The 22,373-nt window shown below is 43.4% G+C and overlaps 1 protein-coding gene across 24 annotated transcripts in view; it reads left to right on the plus strand.

Annotated features, from left to right (window-relative positions):
- The window catches only part of UBR4 (ubiquitin protein ligase E3 component n-recognin 4), a 139,632-nt gene that overhangs the window by 47,846 nt on the left and 69,413 nt on the right, over positions 1–22,373 (plus strand). For 4 of the 24 annotated variants that reach the window (XR_012425209.1, XM_015441762.4, XM_015441781.4 and 1 more), the window contains 25 exons: positions 780–971; positions 1,495–1,565; positions 1,656–1,803; positions 2,246–2,473; positions 3,113–3,283; positions 5,718–5,900; positions 6,793–6,951; positions 7,293–7,445; positions 8,038–8,265; positions 8,629–8,789; positions 9,767–9,938; positions 10,204–10,405; positions 11,258–11,421; positions 11,878–12,094; positions 12,943–13,159; positions 13,936–13,968; positions 15,114–15,177; positions 15,610–15,744; positions 16,756–16,930; positions 17,642–17,725; positions 17,815–17,955; positions 18,848–18,969; positions 19,669–19,780; positions 21,689–21,819; positions 21,942–22,119. Coding sequence is in view for 23 of the 24 variants with exons in the window: in XM_015441762.4 (XP_015297248.2) it covers positions 780–971; positions 1,495–1,565; positions 1,656–1,803; positions 2,246–2,473; positions 3,113–3,283; positions 5,718–5,900; positions 6,793–6,951; positions 7,293–7,445; positions 8,038–8,265; positions 8,629–8,789; positions 9,767–9,938; positions 10,204–10,405; positions 11,258–11,421; positions 11,878–12,094; positions 12,943–13,159; positions 13,936–13,968; positions 15,114–15,177; positions 15,610–15,744; positions 16,756–16,930; positions 17,642–17,725; positions 17,815–17,955; positions 18,848–18,969; positions 19,669–19,780; positions 21,689–21,819; positions 21,942–22,119 (3,841 nt within the window). In the remaining variant the exon portion in view is untranslated. The remainder of the gene's footprint in view (positions 1–779; positions 972–1,494; positions 1,566–1,655; positions 1,804–2,245; positions 2,474–3,112; positions 3,284–5,717; positions 5,901–6,792; positions 6,952–7,292; positions 7,446–8,037; positions 8,266–8,628; positions 8,790–9,766; positions 9,939–10,203; positions 10,406–11,257; positions 11,422–11,877; positions 12,095–12,942; positions 13,160–13,935; positions 13,969–15,113; positions 15,178–15,609; positions 15,745–16,755; positions 16,931–17,641; positions 17,726–17,814; positions 17,956–18,847; positions 18,970–19,668; positions 19,781–21,688; positions 21,820–21,941; positions 22,120–22,373) is intronic. The other 20 variants (XM_015441767.4, XM_074018415.1, XM_015441773.4 and 17 more) reach the window with 11 other exon arrangements.

A 22,373-nucleotide genomic window follows, 5' to 3' on the forward strand; every position in this document is an offset into this window, starting at 1 on the left:
TGTTATAAGAGGCCAAATACGGCCTCCTCAGCTCTAGTCCAGATGCTAAGCTTTGTTTAATTTGCCTGAAGGTTCTGGTTACTCTGGTGAGAAAAGGGGTTTGAAATTGACAGAAATCCTGCATTCAGGCATTTTCTTCTCCTGCCCAACCCATGAACTGGCATAGGTGGCTAGGAACAGATAACTAGCCTCTGAGAACCACTGTGGTACCATTCATTACTCCCTCCTTACTTGCTGATCTTTATCCTTTCAGCACTGACATGTCAGAGTGCAGAGCAAAGGAACTTAGAAATCTGAGTCTTTGGTGCCAATTCATTGGGTTTTCTAGGCAAGCATGAACTATCTGCACTGATTTGCTAGAATTTTTTTTCTCTTGATTTCTGAAGCTATTCCTCTCCTGCATTACTTTAAAGCCTGATAATTAAAATGACTTTCACTTAATGGTTAAAAAATGCTAATGTTAGGGGCAGAATGCTTCATACTCTAATCTGGTCTTTTCTTGAGTGATTTTAATCTGTTTTTACTCTATTCTTCTAATTTCAATCCTACTTCATCTTACAAGACTTTGTAAAGAGATGTCTTTGTGCTTAAGAATGAAGGAATACATGTTACTTCAGTACAATTGACTGACCAGCTACGTGGGGACGGAGTGGTAAAAGCTGGTTAATAGATAATAAAAACACACTGTTTTTCTTCTCTGCTTTCATACCATTTCCGTGATCTTGAGCTTTATTTGAAAACATGGAGAATCTGAAGTTTCTGTGGGGCTTCTCTTGCAGCATGTGATGATCTTGGAGTGCACATGCCATATCATGTCTTACTTGGCTGATGTCACGAACGCCCTGAGCCAGAGTAATGGTCAAGGCCCAAGTCATCTCTCAGTGGATGGGGAAGAGCGGGCCATTGAAGTAGACTCAGACTGGGTGGAGGAGTTGGCGGTGGAAGAGGAAGATTCCCAGGCTGAGGATTCAGTAAGTACTAAGTAATCTCGAACTTAACCTTTCAAGGTAATGACTGACTGGCATGGTACCAAGCTTTTGGGCTCTTTTCTCCAGCCTCCTGTGAGCTTCAAAACTTCCTAGACCTTGTTGCTGCCAGACCCCAATTTTCTAGGCCTTCAGAGCAAGGCATGGGGATCTAATCTCTTGTGGAAAGGACTTTTTCATAAACTTTTTCCAGAGTCCCTTGTCCTGCTTTGTCAGTCTTTAATTCCAAATGGAATTTTAGGGATAAGTTCTTCATGGGGGTAGTGGAAGCTCCCATATAGAGAAAGCATAAGATGTTTTTTTCTTAACCACAAACCCCTAAGGTCTCACTCACCTGAAATAACAACAGATTTTCAGCGAGCTAGCTATTTCCAGTTGTGGTAGATTTCCACTGGTCATTTGTGAGTCAATTTTTCACCCCCCCGTAGAGTGTTGAGGCACATGTGTTTTTGTGGGTGTTTATATACAGGGGTATATTTCGAATTAAAAAGACTTCTTATTTTTGAAGGATGAAGATTCTCTTTGCAATAAACTCTGCACTTTTACGATTACACAGAAAGAATTCATGAACCAGCATTGGTAAGAGTAGTTCTTCCTTTAAGGTGAAGATTTGCTGGGCACCGAATATTGGGACTTCTGAGCTTATTTGCTGGTTCTTGTTCTTTGCAGGTACCACTGTCACACCTGCAAAATGGTGGATGGGGTGGGTGTCTGCACAGTGTGTGCTAAGGTGTGCCACAAGGATCATGAGATTTCCTATGCCAAGTATGGATCCTTCTTCTGTGACTGTGGAGCCAAGGAAGATGGCAGCTGTTTGGTGAGAGGACCCTCCCTGAGCTGTAAAGGGTGGCTTGTTCGTGACACGGGATTACTGAAGCCGAACTGGAAAATTCCCATCACCTCTAGGATACCTGAGTCTAGGAAGATGTTCCCGCTCACTCATTGATGATCTGTACAGTTGGTGGCCTAAGCATTTCATTTAGAATATCAGAACCAGCAAATTCCTTAGAGATCTTGTAGTTCATTTTTCCTAAGACCTCCCCACAATTTCAGATGTTATAATAAGGCCTGATACTGTGAGTGGATAAAGAAGTTAGATACTAGGTGAATATTGTGAAGATCAGAATTTAGGCTTTTGGATAACATTGAAATGCTTAGCCAGTTTCTTCTTTGGGTCAGATTTTCTTCAGAGATCTCAGGCAGTATTTCCTCTGTGCTTGAGGCAAGAACTTAGGGACTCTGACGTGTTCTGTCCCTAGGCACTGGTGAAGAGAACTCCTAGCAGTGGCATGAGCTCTACCATGAAGGAGTCAGCATTTCAGAGTGAACCCAGGATTTCAGAGAGTTTAGTGCGTCATGCCAGCACCTCACCAGCTGACAAAGCCAAGGTTACCATCAGTGATGGAAAGGTTGCTGACGAAGAGAAGCCCAAGAAGAGCAGCCTCTGCCGCACAGTAGAGGGCTGCCGGGAAGAATTACAGAACCAGGTGGGGCAGACTGATGCTCCCTAGTAAGCAGACAGAGTTCAGAGCCTGCTGAACTGGTATGAGAGTAAACAATGCACATGGCTCCCCTTGCAACTCATTTTCTCCTTTACCCATTTTCATAGTGTGAATACAAATACTATGTATTGTCATCACAAGGGGAGGATTTATGACTGAGCACTATTAGGCGTATTATGGGGGGTGATGGAAGCATAAATTTTAGTTGTGTCATACTCTAGAGTACCCTTTCTTGGCCAGGGTTCCTTATCTGAAACACAGAAAACAAAATACAAAATGATTTGAGGGTTTATATTCCCAATTTTCCCAAGGATGGTACAAAACCCAAACCATTCTAGATACATAGGAGAGAAGTTAGCTCATTTCATATGAGGGATGCCTTTGCGCATTAGGATATCTGTGCAGGACCCCTGGTTTAGAAAGATTGCTCTGGAGTTAGTAGCACAAATGCATATTGATTGGAATCAATGCCAGGAGTTTGAGAATGAGAAGATGGCTAGTATATCAAACTGGAAGTGAAGTAGCTGGATTCTGAAGGAAGTTACTGGCAAGATGATTGTTAGGAGTATTATCCATTGTTTTTCTTTTTTTTTTTCACTTGTGTATTTTTTCTATTTTTCTCAGGCCAATTTCTCCTTCGCTCCTCTCGTGTTAGACATGCTTAATTTCCTTATGGATGCCATTCAGACCAACTTCCAGCAAGCTTCAGCTGTCGGGAGCAGCAGCCGTGCTCAGCAAGCCCTCAGTGAGCTGCACACAGTGGAGAAGGCAGTGGAGATGACAGACCAGCTGATGGTGAGTGTCTTGGGCCATGACGTTTGGTGGCTGTGGGAACCAACAAATTTGTTGAGATCCCAAAGTGTGCTAGATGGTCTGAGGAGTATACTTAGAGCAGTTGATCCTTGGCCGTCCAAAACTTAGAATCTAAGACATCATGACATGCCCAGAACATATTATGAACAGTGTAAAAATCAGCATATGAGGTATGGCTTCAAAAGAAGAGAACTGGCCAAGGGTGTGCCTATTATCCCAGCACTTTGGGATGCCCAAAGCAGGTGGATTGCTTGAGCCTGGGAGTTTAAGACCAGCCTTGGCAACATGGTGAAACCTCATCTCTACCCCAAAAAACACACAAAAAATTTAGCTTGGTGTGGTGGCGCAGCAACTACAGTCCCAGCTACTCGGAAGGCTAATGTGGGAGGATCACTTGAGCCCAGGAGGTTGCAATGAGCTGAGATCATAGCACTGTACTCCAGCCTGGGTGACAGAGTGAGACTCTGTCTCCAAAAAAGGAGTGGGGCTGGGGAATCCAGGGTCATTTTGGCCAACGAAGAGAATAAATCTCCTTTTTAGTTCATATAAATATATGAATCCCCAAGAGGTGGGGAATTCCATTTTGGAGCAACTAGAATAGTAGAGAGTTTTTATTTTTAGAAAATAGAACTTTATTGTATCTTCTCTAAAGTTCATCTAACTTGCAAAATAATGTTTGTCCTTTTTTGCATATAGTCCTTTAGATAACTTTCCTTTAGTTTCTCATGTCACATTGGTTATAAGGTATAAGTCATTATTGACTTTAAAACCTGCTGCTCAGCACTGAATATATGACTTCTGATGTGGCCTTCCTGGCCTTTTTTAGCAGCAGAGTTAAGTAATAGAAAGTAAAGTGGTGGCAATTCCAAAAAGGAAGTGAACAAATATTGTGAATGAGATACATGAATAGATCTCATAAATTGGCTGTTTTTTTTTTTTTTGAAGACAGAGTCTTGCTCTGTCACCTAAGCTGGAGTGCAGTGGCATGATCTCAGCTCACTGCAACCTCTGCCTCCCTGGTTCCGGCGATTCTCATGCCTCATTCAGCCTCCTGAGTAGCTGAGACTGAAGGTGCGCACCACCATGCCTGGCTAATTTTTGTATTTTTAGTAGAGAGAGGATTTCACCATGTTGCTCAGAATTGTCTCAAACAACTGTGTTCAAGTGATTTGCCCCCTTGGCCTCCCAAAGTGCTGGGATTATAGTTGTGAGCCACCATTCCCAGCCAAAGTTGGCTGTTTTTTGTTTTTCGTTTTTTTCTTTTGAGACAGAGTCTCGCTCTGTCACCAGGCTGGAGTGCAGTGGAAGGATCTCAGCTCACCATAACCTCTGCCTCCTGGGTTCAAGTGATTCTCCTGCCTCAGCTTCCGGAGTAGCTGGGATTACAGGCGTGTGCCACCACGCCTGACTAATTTTTATAATTGTGGTAGAGACGAGGTTTCACCATGTTGGTCAGGCTGGTCTCGAACTCCTGACCTCATGATCCGCCCACTTCAGCCTCCCAGAGTGCTGGGATTACAGGCGTGAGCCACCGCGCACAACAAAAGTTGGCTGTTTTTAAGGGAATAATAGTCAGTTGGAAATATACACGTACATACACATATATATTCTGGCATTTTATTAAAATCAGTCACAGTTTTTGCCAGGTGCAGTGGCTCATGCCTTTAATCCCAACACTGGGAGGCTGAGGTAGGCAAATCACTTGACCAGAGAAGTTCGAGACCATCCTGGGCAACATGGTGAAACCCTGTCTCTATAAAAAATATACAAAAATAATTAGCCAGGTGTGGTGGTTCATGCCTGTGGTCTCAGCTACCTGGGAGGCTGAGGCAGGAGGATTGCTTGAACCTGGGAATTCGAGGCTGTAGTGAGCTGATATCACATGACTGCACTCACCACTGAACTCCAACCTAGGTGACAGAGTGAAACCCTGTCTCAAAAAAAAAATAAAATAAAATTAGTCACAGTTGTATTTGATATTCTTGGAATTAAAAGAAGTCGTAAGATCAGTCACACTGTTAGAGCGTTGGTTTTTAGATATTAAAGATGAAGCGAAAAAATACTTGGGTTGGGGACCCATCAAGTTGCTGATTTTTATGTTGCCAGGTTAGATCAATGAAAAAAAAAAAATCATCTGTCACCACAATTTGTAAGAGATTGGACATTTTAACATTTTTTTTAAAAGACCAGTACTTTGTATTTAAGTTTAGCTTTATGAAAACATTTACTATGTTATTCTTAATGGATTATTAATAACTTTTAACAAATTTACCCAGCCATCCATGGTTTGAAGGCTGAAATCACTGCTTTTGGATGACTCCATGGTGCAGTGTCTCAGTCTCATGAATAGTGCATGAATCCACTTGATTTTATTTGCCTCATTACTGCCCGCTTTCTCTGCTTCTTTCTTTGCCAGGTTCCCACCTTAGGCTCCCAGGAAGGTGCCTTTGAGAATGTGCGGATGAATTACAGTGGAGACCAGGGCCAGACCATCCGGCAGCTGATCAGCGCTCATGTGCTCAGGCGGGTGGCTATGTGTGTGCTCTCCTCTCCCCATGGGCGCCGCCAACATTTGGCTGTCAGCCATGAGAAGGGCAAGGTGGGTCCTCCAATTCTTGTGCACTTACTTTAGGTCATATTGTCTTAAATGCTAAGCAAAACAACTTGATGACCACGTTCGGATTAGCCCTCTGTGGGAAAAAGTCCGTTGGGTTCTAAGAATGCTTTAGGGACAGATCTTGTTGAGCTTTTCAAATACTTGGACCCCGAGTTGATTTGATTAGACCTAGAGCTGGTATGACTAGGATAGACTGTTTCTAATTAGTGAATTTCCACTCAAAACGTATTCTTCAAGCCCTCAGGAAAAAGTAATGACTAGCAGTTACCTAGGACAGGTTGACTCCCAGTCTTGCCCTGTTTGGTCACTCTGGCAGGCATAAGCCGAGAGACAAAAGTTTTCTTTTGGAATAGGAATACTCAGTGTTGCTTATGTAGTCCTGCCCTGCCTTCCCAGCTCTGTTAAGGATATAAGTAAATTTGTATTGTTTTATAGAGCTTGTAGAAGTTGGAAGAATGCTAGGTATCTTAACTCACACTTTTCTGTATTCTGGCCTCTCCATCACCACTAATATTGTTTTCACTTTTAAGTGAAAATATGGATACTCCTTAAAACAACTCTAAAATCATTTTAAAAACAGTTCCATGGAAAACTAGAAAAGGACAGTGGTACATAGGTATTCTTAAACTATTTTGTGAAAACTTTATTGTTTTCATTACTTACCTGTTCTGTCCTCCATGGAAAGACATTCCGTGGCTTTTAGTCAGGAGAAATAGAGATTAATATTGATCTAGGATTTTCTACTAGACTTATCTGTAAAAAAAAAGAAAAAAGTGTGCAACCTGTTACCCCTATTGAAAGAGTTTTTGTTACTTGCTTGGACTTCTCTGAGAGGACCAGGAGTAAGAATAAATTGGTCATTGTTCCTTTGCAGATCACTGTTCTGCAGCTCTCTGCACTCCTGAAGCAAGCGGATTCCAGCAAAAGGAAGTTGACTCTGACCCGCTTGGCTTCTGCCCCAGTTCCTTTTACTGTGTTGAGCCTCACAGGAAATCCCTGCAAGGAAGACTACTTGGCAGTTTGTGGGCTAAAGGTAAAAATCCTGATCTAGGTTTTGATCCTTGAGCTGTAGATTCTAGTCATCTTCTCTCCCCTGTTCTCAGAACTACTTTTTCTTATTCATTGTTGAGATTAAAACTTAAAACCTACTGAAATGCAAAAGGAATTTTTCTTTGAATTTCTCCCAGATCTTTCAGATTTCTCCAATATTGAAACTAATGTTTGTGTTCATGAAACCTGAATGTTACTAGACAGTCTAAATACTCTCTGAAGGCAGGGGATATTAGAGAAAAAAGGGAACGTCAGAACTCTGAAATGAATTAGCCCACTTTCCAGATCATCTTTTCACCATTTTGTTCCTTAAACATTATCCAGGACTGCCATGTGCTCACCTTTAGTAGCTCAGGCTCTGTTTCGGATCACTTGGTTTTGCACCCTCAGTTGGCAACGGGGAACTTCATCATCAAAGCTGTGTGGTTACCTGGTTCACAGACCGAGTTAGCAATTGTCACTGCGGACTTTGTTAAGGTACAGTTACAGTTCTTTGTTGATATGGTTCTAGAATTTTTCTACTTTTAAATCTAGAATCATTATGTGCTAGCTTCTCCCAGAAGTTAAAAAATCAACTGGGTGCCATGAGTTGCACTTGTGGTACCAGCTGCTTGGAAGGCTGAGGCGGAGGATTACTTGAGGCTTAGTTCAAGGCTGCAGTGAGCTGTGATTATGCTACTCCACTCCAGTCTGGGTGATAGAGCAAGACCCTGTCTCTAAAAATAATAGCCATATTTTGTCACCTTTTGCTATGTTGCTGACTAGGAGCTTTCTGTCTTTAGGCAATAGGGAACTGATTCTGGTTCTACCCTCACTGTACCAAGTGCACACTTATTGCCATACTTGTTGCAGAATTTATTTGTGTATGTCTGTCCCCTACTCATTCCTTGAAGGAGAGTGAAAGGTGTTCTGTTCATCTTTATAAGACCAGTGCCTGACACTCCATTTTTTATTGAATGGAGAATGAATGCCCGTTATTGGTCAGTTCTGGCTATTTGGATTCACTAAGATATTTGGGGGATGGGACTGAGATAGATTTCCCTTATTTAATTTTTCTTCCATCCTGCAGATTTATGACCTGTCTGTTGATGCCTTGAGTCCAACCTTCTACTTTCTCCTGCCAAGCTCAAAGATAAGAGATGTTACCTTCCTTTTCAATGAGGAGGGAAAGAACATCATTGTTATAATGTCTTCAGCTGGGTACATCTATACTCAGCTTATGGAAGAGGCCAGCAGTGCCCAGCAGGGACCCTTCTATGTCACTAATGTATTGGAAATCAATCATGAGGACCTGAAGGTTAGAGCACATGTTGCTATTTCCTTCTATTCCAGATTTAATTATTTAGCAACTCCTCTATTCTTTTCTCTTTGTTCTTTTATGACATTTTTCTGTGGACTTCATCTAACTGGGTCTTTTTTTCTTTTTCTTTGTTTTTCCTTCTAACTTTCTGCCTAATAGCAAAATCTCTTATCCTTTAGGGCTAAACTAATTCAACTTCAAGTTCCATTTTTCTCAGGGTCTTTGTAAGATTTACCCACAGGGATCTCATGCTTAGAGTATGAGAGCACCTGATCATGATTGAAAACTAATAACCAGTATAACCTGGAAGTTGGTAGCCAAGGCAACGTGAATTACTGCAAATATGTGTTTTTGTGCCAGCAGGACAGTAACAGCCAGGTGGCGGGCGGCGGTGTGTCTGTGTACTACTCCCACGTGTTGCAGATGTTGTTCTTCAGCTATTGTCAAGGCAAATCATTTGCAGCCACCATCAGCAGGACAACCCTGGAGGTGTTACAACTCTTCCCCATTAACATCAAAAGGTGGGAATGAACATTTAATGTTCAACTTCCACAATGTCCACATTCAATGATGGATCTCCACTCCCACTATCTGCTGTCTGTTCTGAGTTTTGTGAAACTTAATTTTCTCCAGCCAACCTTTTTTTCTCCCTGCTAGATATCTTTAAAATCAAGGAACATCTGGGTTTGGCAGGTTGGGTTGTCTGCACAGTTTGTCCTCCACCCTGGAGACCCCAAGCCGTCAGAGGTAGTTTAGGGGTCCACTGTTACTTAGAAGGAAAACGTATAGTTAATGTTATAAATGTGATTTTAATGTGAGAAGGGAACCTAAATTTCTCTTAGACGCTCATTCTGCCATAATGCCCTTTAAGTTTTTCTCCTGGGGGAGACTTACTCTGTTAGCAAATAGAATGTATCAGTAATGGGGGCATGGTTGGATTTGGGGGAGGAAGAGACTTTCACCAAGTTTGCAGATAATAGAGGGGTGTGTAAGGTAGTGAGAGTTTCACTTAGGGAGGAGGAAGAAGAGGCTTAAGGTATCATCCCTTGTTTCTTATCTGCCATTGATGACCCAATTGTAGCACTTTCTCTCAGGCCTTTCTTTGGGAATTACCTGGTTTGGGATGAAATAAAATGGATACCAGTTTACACTAACTCGATGTTTTTGGAGATCCTGACAGGACATTGGGTCATTGCCTTAGGCAGCTCCATGGCCCTCTAAAGTTGACAGCCTCTAGGCACATAGGGCCACCTGTTCTTCAGACATGGAACCTCACAGTGGAGATTCCAAAGGAGGACTGCCCTGCCGGAAGCACCATTGGGGTGTATGAGCGTGTGTGCATGGCTTGGAATAAAACTGACCTGTGGATAATCTGACTCCCTGGCCAAGGATATTGCTTTGGAGTCACGTAGCCAGTTAGAGGATGGTTTTTAGGTCAAGAAAAGAACTATTGAATGGTGATTGACACTCTAACTGTGGCCAGTTTTGTTGTCTGCAGTTCCAATGGTGGCAGTAAGACTTCTCCTGCTCTTTGCCAGTGGTCTGAGGTGATGAACCACCCTGGCTTGGTGTGCTGTGTCCAGCAAACTACAGGGGTGCCGCTGGTAGTTATGGTGAAACCAGACACTTTTCTTATCCAGGAGATTAAGACTCTTCCTGCTAAAGCAAAGGTCAGTGCCAGATTTTCCCATTCATTACTTTGCTGTGAACCTGATCTCTTTTTATATTTGTTTATTCATTTCACTTCCCCAGCTCTTTCAGTGGAGGCCCATAAAAGATTTTCAGTTCTTTTTCTCCTAGATGCCTTTTCTTTGCCACCCTTCTGTACAGCCCCTCAACTGACCGTGAAACCAGTTGCATCTCTGCCTCTTTTTCTGTGTGGATGCTGATCTGTAGGTGTGGGAACTACGACCCTACTTTGTCCTCTCCTCCTAGATCCAAGACATGGTTGCCATTAGGCATATGGCCTGCAATGAGCAGCAGCGGACAACAATGATTCTGCTGTGTGAGGATGGCAGCCTGCGCATTTACATGGCCAACGTGGAGAACACCTCCTACTGGCTGCAGCCATCCCTGCAGCCCAGCAGTGTCATCAGCATCATGAAGCCTGTTCGAAAGCGCAAAACAGCTACAATCAGTAAGGCTCCTTAGATGACTTGTGGGGGAGTAGGAATGGTGGTCTTCTAGACAGTGACTCAGAATAGACTGTTGCAAATATCTGTGAAGAAATGGTGACTGTCCTACTTGCACATTTTGTAAAATTAGAGGTATGTGCTAGCTAATTTCCCAAAAGCAGAGTCACAGTTCTAAGTGGCAAGCACCCACTGGCTGCCTGTTTCAGGCCACCGGTTCTTTGGTGCCTAGTAACGAGTTATGTCCTGGACCTTATTTGAGAGATTGTTCTCTCTAGGTTTAGGGAGAATGACTTCTCTGAAGAATGGAACTGATTGAAGTATAGATCTCTTCAGTTGGTTAATTTCGCACTGAGTAGTGAAGAGCCCACCACAGGTCTCTGAGCTGGTGGTCTAGCACTTGACTGACTAAGGACTCTTCAGGAAAGTGAAAGCTTGAGTTTAGCAGTGAACGAATCCAGCTAAGCAAAGACCATTACAGGGATCATCACATTACCTTAAATTTGCTCTAGAGTACATTTCAAAAGAATTTTGGTTTATTCATTTACATTCTCCTATAAAGAAGTAGTTTCTATTGTTTATTTTAAATAACCCAGTTATGGGAAAGCCTATTGTTATTAACTGTACACCCGATACCAATGCCAGATTTCTTTGTATTGCTAGGACATGTCATAGTTAGGGATAACAACCACTGAAGAGCTAACCACATGTAGGCATTATGCTGATGCAAATGTTATAATCCAGAGTTTGTTTAGATTAGAGTGTGAGTGTGGGCTCTGTCTGGGAGGAGTCTTTACCAGCGGTGTCGGGTCAAAGGTAGGAGAGACTCTCTGACGATCTGGTATCATTCTCTGCAGCAACCCGCACATCTAGCCAGGTGACTTTCCCCATTGACTTTTTTGAACACAACCAGCAGCTGACAGATGTGGAGTTTGGTGGTAATGACCTCCTGCAGGTCTATAATGCACAACAGATAAAACACCGGCTGAATTCCACCGGCATGTATGTGGCCAACACCAAGGTGAGAATGGCACTGAACTGGGATCAGTCCCTGGGTAAAAGGATTCATAAACAATATGGTTTGGGAATACATCTCCTTTTAGAATGCAAGTATGGAGTATATACTCGCAGTCACAACCCTCGGTTCTAGTTAAATGGTTCCTTAGAAAAATGGATATTCTCACTCACTTGGCAAAGGACTTGTACAGGTTGGGTTTCCACCAGTACCAGCAGGATTACTGTGTAGAGGACACCAAAGAGGTTGTTAATGCTGGGGAGAAGGAAGCCTGACATTGAAGAGAATCTGCTCTCTTTTCCTATTTTCCCATTCTTAGAAACAAGGAAGTCATTACCGGGGAGTTAAAAGGATAAGATTTAATGAGCTTCACATGTTGAGACAATGTCAGAGAAGAAGGAGTCCTAGTTCAGACTTAAGAACTTCCGTTAGTTTCTTGATGTGTGCCTTGTCTCCCTACAGCCTGGAGGCTTCACCATTGAGATAAGTAACAACAATAGCACTATGGTGATGACAGGCATGCGGATCCAGATTGGGACTCAAGCAATAGAACGGGCCCCATCGTATATCGAGATCTTCGGCAGAACTATGCAGCTCAACCTGAGTCGTTCACGCTGGTTTGACTTCCCCTTCACCAGAGAAGAAGCCCTGCAGGCTGATAAGAAGCTGAACCTCTTCAGTGAGTCACCAACCCCTGGTGCAGACTCTGTCCTCATTGTGACTGCGAAATTGGGAGCCACTGGTCTGTGACTCTCCAATATTCTGGGATCTCTCCACTCTACTGGTTTTTCTGTCCTTTTGTCAGGAAACTTTGAGCTTCATTTGAAATATTAAAGAGGCAAGGTGACAGGAAAGGAGTACACTGGAGCATGGTAGCAGTAAAGATAGGGCTGCACTTCGTTAAGTATTCATTTCTATAGTGTTGTGTCTGCCTCACTAACGGGGCTACTTCTGTGTTTAGGCTGAGAGGAGGCAGATTGACATGAAATTGCAAGGCTTTCTTAAAGCACAGAGGAAGACCTCAGGTCCACGTGGCTGAGAGATGGTTAGCAATGGCTTGCTATGCCACTGAAAACTACACCCTCAGAATACAAATCCTTGAGCCTTACTCAAGACTGCATTTCTCTGTCAATTATTGGCCATGGTCTGATACGCTTTCTCCTAGATATAGTTGCTGTTAGTGAGAATGGTCATGATCTGTACTTTGAACAAAGAAAGTGTGTAGAGACACTTGGGAGTGAGGGGTAGGGGATACAATACTCTGAAGCAAAAGAGGACCCTTACAGTGATGATTAGGGACTCTTCTGAGTAGGAGATGTAATTGACTTTTGGTCCCTGGAACTTTCTCCACATGTATTCAGCATCTATACACGATTAAAGTGCTGTGAATATCTCAGAAGATAAAGTTTCTCTATGTCTGTAAAATTGACGTGATTTACTTCTTTGCTCCAACTGTTCTGGTCTTTGATTTGGAGGGGTGGCTCTTTAGAGAATGTGTTTCCTAAAGTCCTCTCTTGCTTATTGCAGTTGGGGCCTCGGTGGATCCAGCAGGTGTCACCATGATAGATGCTGTAAAAATTTATGGCAAGACTAAGGAGCAGTTTGGCTGGCCTGATGAGCCCCCAGAAGAATTCCCTTCTGCCTCTGTCAGCAACATCTGCCCTTCAAATCTGAACCAGAGCAACGGCACTGGAGATGGCGACTCAGCTGCCCCCACTACGACCAGTGGAACTGTCCTGGAGAGGTACCAGTGCTGGCAGGGGGTGGCTTCAGTTTTTACATCTTCCACTCACTGCAGAACCTTCCCGTGTCTTGAGAGAGCCAGCTTCTAGTAACCATCTCAAGGCTAGCCTGGGATTTTTTCAAGTTTTCATACAACTCGCCCATATTCAGTGTCTCTTTAGTGTGCAGACAAAGCCTGAAAAATGTGCTCAGAGTCATGTGACACCAGAGTCTCTCCCTGGGCAGAAGTTCTGTCCCTTCTCTTAATGCTCAGGTACCCTTTAGAGTAGCCAGAGGCCACAGGCTAGATGATGCTTAAGCCAGTATTCTAGATTAGGATCCAGGCTTGCTGAAATGATAGGAAAACATCCTCCCTTCCATTCTGAGCTCATCATCTTTTCATCATCTTTCTCTGCAGTAGCTACTTCTGTGGTGATAACATTGCCAGCAAAGAGGCTGTCTGCTGCCTCTTGTAGCAGAGTCCAGAGTTTCCTTAGTCTCCCTACAGTGGCATTCTTAAGCATTGTGCTTGGCTTCTTTGTGCTAGGTAGCTGCTGGTTTGCCATGGTAGATGAAATACCGTAATTCATGATGTAAGATTTTGAGTTTCTTACATTGTAAGTCACAAGAATAGCCTTGCTTGGAATCACTGCCTCCCACCAGCAGCCTCCTCCCTCCCTTCCTTTCTCTTTCTTTTTCCCCGATACCCTATCCATACATGGTTGCTTAGGATGTGTTTCCAGGTTTCTCTGAGCTTCACATTTTTTTCCTTTTTTTTTTCTTTGCTTCTCCCCCAAGTTCTGAAACTGAGTCCCTAACCAAGCTGGACCGGTTAGTATGCCCTCTTTCTTTTCTCTGCACGAGTGAGTGTGTGTCAGAGAGCAGTGTAACCAATGGTGTGGCTTTGCATTGATTCTGCTTCTGTTGAAGAGTCCTCCTGCTTCTTTCTGTTCTGGTCATTGCATGGCTACAGAGCTGTCCCTGTGTAAAAATGGAGTACATGGAGGATCGTAAGTGCACTCTTGGTGTTGGCCATGTCAGACACTCTCTCAACTCTCTCTTCCTTACCCTAGTCCTCTCTGCTCCCTTTCTAAGTGGATGAAAAGGGGGTTCGGGGTAGAGGGATTAGCAGCAAAGTCCTACCATCTGATAACCCACTAGAGAGCTCGTTCTATCCAAATTTATTTTATGCCTCAGGTTCCTCTTCCCTAGTTCTTTATTGCCTTCCTCTACCCCTTAACCCTTTTCTTTCCAGTTACCTTCTGAATACTTTTCTTTCTCTGTCCAGAGCTTCAGCTGTCAGGATGTTATTCTTTTTTACTATGCCACATTAAATTGAAAGGAGTAAACCCTGGGGAGCATGTTACTTGGTACCCTTTAATAGTAGTAGTTGGGTTTCCTATTCCTTTCCTAAGGGGAAATCGCTCAGTTTTCTAAAGATGCTTTGTATTTACCCCTTGAATGTTGGCAATTGGCATGCACCTAAAAAATAGTTTGTTCTCTCCCCTATACTTAGGGACTCATAGGAAATGCCTTTGTGCATATATAACTTTAAACTTTCCAATATAAGAAGATGGTTTTTACCTTTCCCTTTGTGTATCCTTTTGCCCACTGATCTCTGGGCACCTGAGCTTCGGGTCCCATTGCATCAAGACTGTTAAGCCCATCTCAGTGATCCCTGCCACAGGCAGCTGAAGGAAGCACATTTATCCTCTTTGAGGAAGAAAAGCCCCGTCTTTGAGTTACGGATTATGAACATGGCCTCAGGTTGATCTCCGAGCAGGAGCCAGGTTTCTCCTGGCCTGTAACATAGGAAACGATATGCATGGTGCCTGTGGCAGGTCTTATTGTGCTTTGATTTTGTATTTGGCATTCATTAGCTGTCCCCAAGGTCCTCATGACTATAGTTTGCTTAGGCTAAAGCGCAAGGCGGAGAGAACGGTGTTGTACTCAAGCCAGGTTTTCTGTCTCCCCAGGCTGGTTGTGAGTTCTTTAGAAGCCCTGGAAAGCTGCTTTGCCGTTGGCCCAATCATCGAGAAGGCAAGTCACTTTTTCAAAGCACATGGAAGCTTTCTGAAGAGGCAGGAAGTCAGTGGAGTTGTCTGAGGCCCTGAGGCCTCGCAGCTAAAGAACATTTATAGTAGCATAATCTTGATTTGCTAAGAAGCTCCAGAGAAGTCTTCAGCTTAAGGCCTCATGTCCTACTTTTAGGGCCCATAGTGAGCGTGTGTATAGAATAGGATGCGTGTTGGTACAATAACACTGTTCTGGGAATCACGAGCTTGGATTCCATTTCCTCATCTGGTAGGAAGGAGGATTATAATTTCTGAATTTTGTTTTTTCTCTTTGCAGTCCATGGAGCATAACCTAGCCCTGGTGGCCTAGAAGGAAGGAAGGGCAGGCAGAGTGTAGATAGTTCATTCTGCCTCGAGTTGGTGGGGTTAGTGATAACCTTGCCATCTTTTGCCTCAGGAGAGAAACAAGAATGCCGCTCAGGAGCTGGCCACTTTGCTGTTGTCCCTGCCAGCACCTGCCAGTGTCCAGCAGCAGTCCAAGAGCCTTCTGGCCAGCCTGCACACCAGCCGCTCGGCCTACCACAGCCACAAGGTAACTGTTCTCTCTCAGGGATGCCTGTGTAGGAAAGGAAATTGCAGTGCTGACAGGGAATCAAATAAGTTAGCTTTTCATTGTAAAGCAGCAGCACAGCAAAGTAAGGTAAAGAGAGGATAGCATTCAGATTAGACCTACATTTTACAGAGTTTGTCCTGAGAAATTCTCAAGTGCCACTCAAAACTGAGGATAAGCCAGTGACTGGGCCCCTGGTTTATACTTATTTTTCTGTCACTCTAACAGGATCAACAAGACTTAAGAAAGAGAGGGAGGGACATTGAGTGTGGGTGGCCTTCTCACTGGAAAAGGGTGAGGTGAGGGAGTCCCTCAGGAGACAGACTGCTAGTGTTTTCCCTCCCTCAGCTGTGGCGTAACACGAGAGGTGCACTGTCCTTGTTGGTGAGACAAGTGTTGCATAGTTGTTGGAGTGCCTCTGATGGCAAACTCTGGGGAAAGAGGGTATCACTTATAAAAGAAAGGCATTGCCAAAGGAGACAAATTGGGCCAATTTCTGTAGATGGAAAAGATGACAGTTCAGACCCCTGAGGAAGAAAGGCTCTGAGAGGAACCATCAACCCAGAGCTTTGGTTAGCTTCTGTGCCTCCAACCCAGGGAACTGAAAAATGTGAGTTTAACCTGCTGAGCCTCTCGAGGAAAGGCAATTTTGGAAACACTGTCCTTGGGTAATATGAATTTGCTAGGAAATGGCTCTTCTGTTGTAGGAGAAAGAAATCCAGCAGTTCTGGAGAACTGAGTAGATTTGAATTTTCCCATCATACTTTGATACTGCAGGGTTTTTAATTTTTTAATAACATTAATATTTTATGTATTAAGAAACTTAACTATATGGGGCTGCTTTGAAGATTTGTTGTAGGTGATTGGTGTTCATTGGCCTGTTCTCTTGAGAGGAGGTAATAATCCTGGTGATCTGCCAGCTTTTCTCTCCTCTTTGCTTTTGTACCCAGCTCTTGCTTATGGCTGACCCTCTGTGCCCCTGTTGTTTTATAGGATCAGGCCTTGCTGAGCAAAGCTGTACAGTGTCTCAACACATCCAGCAAAGAAGGCAAGGATTTGGACCCCGAGGTGTTCCAGAGGCTGGTGATCACAGCTCGCTCCATTGCCATCATGCGCCCCAACAACCTTGTCCACTTTACGGAGTCAAAGCTGCCCCAGATGGAAACAGGTGAACTTGGCCCCTATGGCCGTGGTCCTGAGATCTGCTTCATATGCCTATTTACCCTCTCTTCCTTACTGTTCTTACTGGCCTCTGACTGACTGCATGCTCAGAGACAAGGATTTTGCTTCTTGGTCTTTATACCTTGTAGGGCCTTTTGACATTGAAATTGTACCATTTTAAACACATTCTTTTTCCAGTGCTTATCCTTTTGATTATCCTTGAGTTTATTTAGTGTTATAGACATCAGATATAATCTGTCTCTGAAGTTACTACCTCTTAGGAGCTTCAGGGGAAAGCTAAGCTTGGTTGGGCCCTGGTTGCTTTGAAGCATCTGTGACATATCTTTCACTTTCATGCTGTTCTTTTGCCAGTGCTATTATTAATATGTGTAGCAGCTTTCTCAGTGCTTAGTGCTGTTTCCTCATCTCCTTTTCTGTTGGCTGGGTAGCAAACCTGTTTTGTCATTGTCAAATTGAGCTGATTGCTGCCTTTACAATTCTCTGTTATTTACATGCTCCATCATCATCCTGTTCCTCCTTTTAATACTAGAATCCCAGAATTATTCTAGAGAAATCTCTAGAATGTTCATATGTTCCTCTAGGTTTTAGAAGTTGAACAGTTGGAACTGAGATCTTTGAATCTGCTGTAAACATCCTAAATGCTCCCCCTTCTACTTAATTCTAACATACAATGTTTTCTGCGATATTCCTTTCCCAGACTGTTTTTTTCCTAGATGTGCCTGCTGGAGTCTAGGGATAGTTGGCATATTGATTGGGCCCCCACTTGAAACTCCCTCCCCAGGCAAGCTTCCTTGACCTGAGTTAACCTTAAAACAAATTAAATTCCACCTCAGATTTACCATCGTTGATAATTTTCTTTCTCCTGCTTAGAAGGAATGGATGAGGGGAAAGAACCGCAGAAGCAGTTGGAAGGAGATTGCTGTAGTTTCATCACCCAGCTTGTGAACCACTTCTGGAAACTCCATGCATCTAAACCCAAGAATGCCTTCTTGGCACCTGCCTGCCTTCCAGGTATGTTAAAAGGGATATTTGAATCTTGGTAATGAAGCCTGATGTAAGTTCTGTCTTTGAACAGCCATGGCCATTAGCCATTAGCCTTCATTCTCCATAATCCATTTCTTCCAGAATTCATAATTGACAAGTAGAAGTCTGTGAGATAAATGCAATGTTCCTGAGGAATTTAGCAGTGTGGCAGAGTGGGATTTTCTTGTACCATATCTTTTCACTGGGGTTGAATATTTTACATAAAGAGGCACTGTGTGTGTGTGTGTGTGTGTGTGTGTGTGTGTGTGTCTGTGTGTCTCCTCACTGGTTTATCATTGTTTTAAAAAATCTTTGATAACTTGGCTTAAAGCTAGCTCAAAAGACAAAAGTATCTTGAGGACTATTATATTTCTTTTGGTCTCTAACTTCTTATACCATTGAAAATTCAGATTGAAGGGTAAGGGTTTGAATAGCAATATAGAAAAGTAGGATGATCCTGGTGCTCATTCATGTTTGGAGGACACTTGGGTGGGTGAACCTAAAAGGCATGTCAAGGTCATGTTTTGTCATCACCTGAGGTTGGAGGATATTAGAGGACATTTAGTATTTGCCTTCCTCTTCATATTTCCTTGCCTTGTCTTTTGATATCCAGAGAGAGTGGACAGCTACTTATTTCTGTGACTCAAGATATCTGGAAAGGCTTTTGAGGACAATTTGGGAGATTAGGAAACTGTTAATGAAACAAATCACAAATAATACTGACAGGCTACTGTGTGTGAGTGAGTGTGTGTGTGAGTGTTTGTCATTTTGTTTGCATGACCTTTTATGCGGAGATAAAAAGCTACACTTTTGTCTCAGACTCTCAAGTAGTTAGAGCTTTTTGCTCCAGATTTTCAAATAATGTTTGTGTCTCCTTTAGGCCTAACTCATATTGAAGCTACTGTCAATGCTCTGGTGGACATCATCCATGGCTACTGCACCTGTGAGCTGGATTGTATTAACACAGCATCCAAGATCTACATGCAGATGCTCTTGTGTCCTGTACGTAGCATTACAATCCCAGAGAGCTCTCAGCAGCCAGGGAATGTCTGGAAAATTGTTTTTAGCTTGCTAAACTAATGAAATAAAATAGATTTAAAGGAAGCTGAAGGGATGAAGTTTCGAATATCAGTAAAAGCTTTAAGATCTTACTCCATGGAAGAGAAAGATTTGCAAAGGGGATGGGCTTAGTCTCTCTTGTTCAGTGCTGAATCACCAGGGATTGGCCTGCTGCTTGCTGCATAGTAAGTGCTAGGTAACTCAGTGAATTGTGACTTAAATGAGGGCATGAATGAAAGTAGTACATCAAGATTTCTATTTCCAGTGACCCTTTCACAGAAGCTTAGTGTTAAAACTACTGATTTTAGCACAGAGCTAAGATGCGCACTGGGGGCCTGATCATCTGATAAAAAGCCAAAGCCTTTTGTAAGGGGCCAAAATGGCCTCAGGAGCGAATGACCTGCCAGTCTATCCCCAGGAACTGAGAGACAGGAAGTTAGTGAATGGCTCTTTTATGTGTGCCAGGTCAGGAACGGGGGATTAACTTAACCTGCTGATGTGCCTGCTGTCCGCTGGGTTGCAGGTGAGAGTAGAGAGGTATCCACATGTGTGGGAGTGAGTGACCAAGAAAGGAAAGTGTTTTATAGAGAGTTTCATGAATAATACGAGACCAAAGCGTGACAGTTTCCTTTTAAACCTCAGGATCCTGCTGTGAGCTTCTCTTGTAAACAAGCTCTAATTCGAGTCCTAAGGCCCAGGAACAAACGGAGACATGTGACTTTACCCTCCTCCCCTCGAAGCAACACTCCAATGGGTAATGTGAGGTCTGGGTTTAGGCTCAAGCCTGTATTTGGGAGGAGGGGAGAGAGGGAGGTACAGTAGCATTAGACATGCTGCGCATGTTGACCAAGGTCCTGGAGACTTTTGTTTATGTATCTACCTTTTTTCTAATGCTACCTCACCCCATAAAGAATTTAAGGTGGCACATCAAAATGTATATGGTAAGTAGAATAAAAATAAAGATGAGAGGCCATGGCTCACCTAACAACCATGTAGGACCTTGTGAGGTGGCTGAAAGTTTCCTAAGAGCCATAGCAAAAATAAAAGCACAGTGACCAAAGACAAAACAAAAATGTAACTTTTCTTGCGATAGAAGCTCTTCATTAAATGTCCATTTTGTTGCCAAAGGGGCAGAATCCTTAGTGGATTTACCTACAATAAGTTGGATAGCAAATTTCACAGGAGTTTCCCTCATGATACACTTGGACACAGTCAAGGGCATAACATTTTACGATTCAGTAAAGGCAATTCTAAAAGGTGTCTGAATAACAGAATTATATAATTCTGGTTACTTGGCTTGATTTAGAAGTAAATTTCAAATGAAAATCACTATGTACCTTTACATTTTCTTTTCTTTTCTTTTTTTTTTTTTTGAGACAGAGTCTCACTGTATCATCCAGGCTAGAGTGCTAGAGTACAATGGTACGATCTCGGCTCACTGCAGTCTGTGCCTCCCAAGTAGCTGGGATTACAGGCGTGTGCCACCACACCCAGCTAATTTTTGTATTTTTAGTAGGGACGGAGTTTCACCATGTTGGCTTAGCTGGTCTCGAACTCCTGACCTCAAGTGATCCACCCGCCTCGGCCTCCCAAAGTGTTAGGATTATAGGCGTGAGCCACTGCCCAGCCGTACTTTTAAGTTTTCTAATAGCAATATTATAAAGAGTAAAACGTAAAATTGATTTACTAATTATTTAATCCAGTATATCAAATATGTTATTTCAACATATATTGTCAATATACAAAATTTATTAGTGAAATATTTTGCCTGTTTTGGTACCATTTTGGGAATCCAGAATGTATTTTACACTAGTGGCACATCTCCTTGTAGACAGCCATGTTTTAAGTGCTCAGTGCACAGTGCATGTCTAGAGGAATGTACACAACTTTGTGACTTTCAGACAGTCTTCCTTGCATATCATTTATCTTGTCTAAGTTTGTGGCTCTTTTCTCTAGCAAGAACCTAGAGTGGAGATAGTTTATGTTTCTAAGGGACATATTTACATGCTTTAGCAGTCCATTGAGTGGAAGATGAGGTCTCTATCCTCTTCTGACAATTAGGAGTCTCACCTGGACATCTTCCTTATTAGAAGGCCTTCTCACCTTCACACAAAAGCTGGCACAGGCAGGACCTGCAGTGGTATCCTTGGTTTCCAGTCAGTGGTTTTACACTTCAGTTCTGGTTCTTTTCATAATACTTACATAGTGTGAAAATCTCACTGACCTAGTTGTTTTAGAAAAAAGTAGTGAAACAAATTCTAATCTGTCATGACAGACAAAAGGTAAAGATCCCAATCATATGATTTTTCCTGTCTTATCCAAGGTCTCCTGAGAGTTAGTGGGCACTTGAGGGGCCTCCTGGTTTTAGATCTCTCGGCTTTATGGAAATCCCTTTGGAATCCAAGGTTGTTTCCTTTACTAGCTGGAAAACATTTTATTTTTGTGGGGGGCAAGCTGTCACAGCCGCCTCCATCTTCCCAGATGCTATAGGTCCAAGAAGTAAGAGAACAAGGCCAGGCATAGCACCCTGGAGTTCTCCCACTAAAGCCCAGGGTGCTAGCTGGTAGCTTGGCCAGGCTTTTTGTTGCCACATGACTTATCGCACCATGTGCCAAAGGAGGAAAGCAAGCACCTTCAGGTGACTGGGGTTTCTTTGACTCAGGAGACAAGGATGATGATGACGATGATGATGCAGATGAGAAAATGCAGTCATCAGGGATCCCGAATGGTGGTCACATCCGTCAGGAAAGCCAGGAACAGAGTGAGGTGGACCATGGAGATTTTGAGATGGTGGTGAGTCTCTGGCAGCAGGAGAAGGGGAGGAGGAGCTTCAAAACTCTCCTCTAGCTCTTATTCAGTGGACTTCCAAAAGTTACCATTTACCATGGGACACTGACAGAGCTTTCTCTCTGCAGTCTGAGTCGATGGTCCTGGAGACAGCTGAAAATGTCAACAATGGCAACCCCTCTCCCCTGGAGGCCCTGCTGGCAGGCGCAGAGGGCTTCCCCCCCATGCTGGACATCCCGCCTGATGCAGATGACGAGACCATGGTTGAACTAGCCATTGCCCTGAGCCTGCAGCAGGACCAACAAGGTAGAAGGCCATGCCAGGAACAAAGCAGCCCATTGGCCTTGCGCAGGAAAAGAGGGTTTGGCAGTTACTGATATCCAGCTGACTTAGCTTGTCCCCAGATTTGGGGAGAGGTTGATCTGGGTGAGAGCTGTTCAGAGATACAGGTGGAGAGTGAGAGGGCTGTGGTGGGAATTTCAGTCTGAGCGCTAATCTCATAGTTTCTGCCAGTTTGGGTTATTTCCTCTCGAATCTTAGATTCCTCCAGCCTGTGTCCT

This window comes from Macaca fascicularis, chromosome 1 (genome assembly GCF_037993035.2).
Source record: "Macaca fascicularis isolate 582-1 chromosome 1, T2T-MFA8v1.1".
Taxonomy (NCBI): Eukaryota; Metazoa; Chordata; class Mammalia; order Primates; family Cercopithecidae; genus Macaca; species Macaca fascicularis.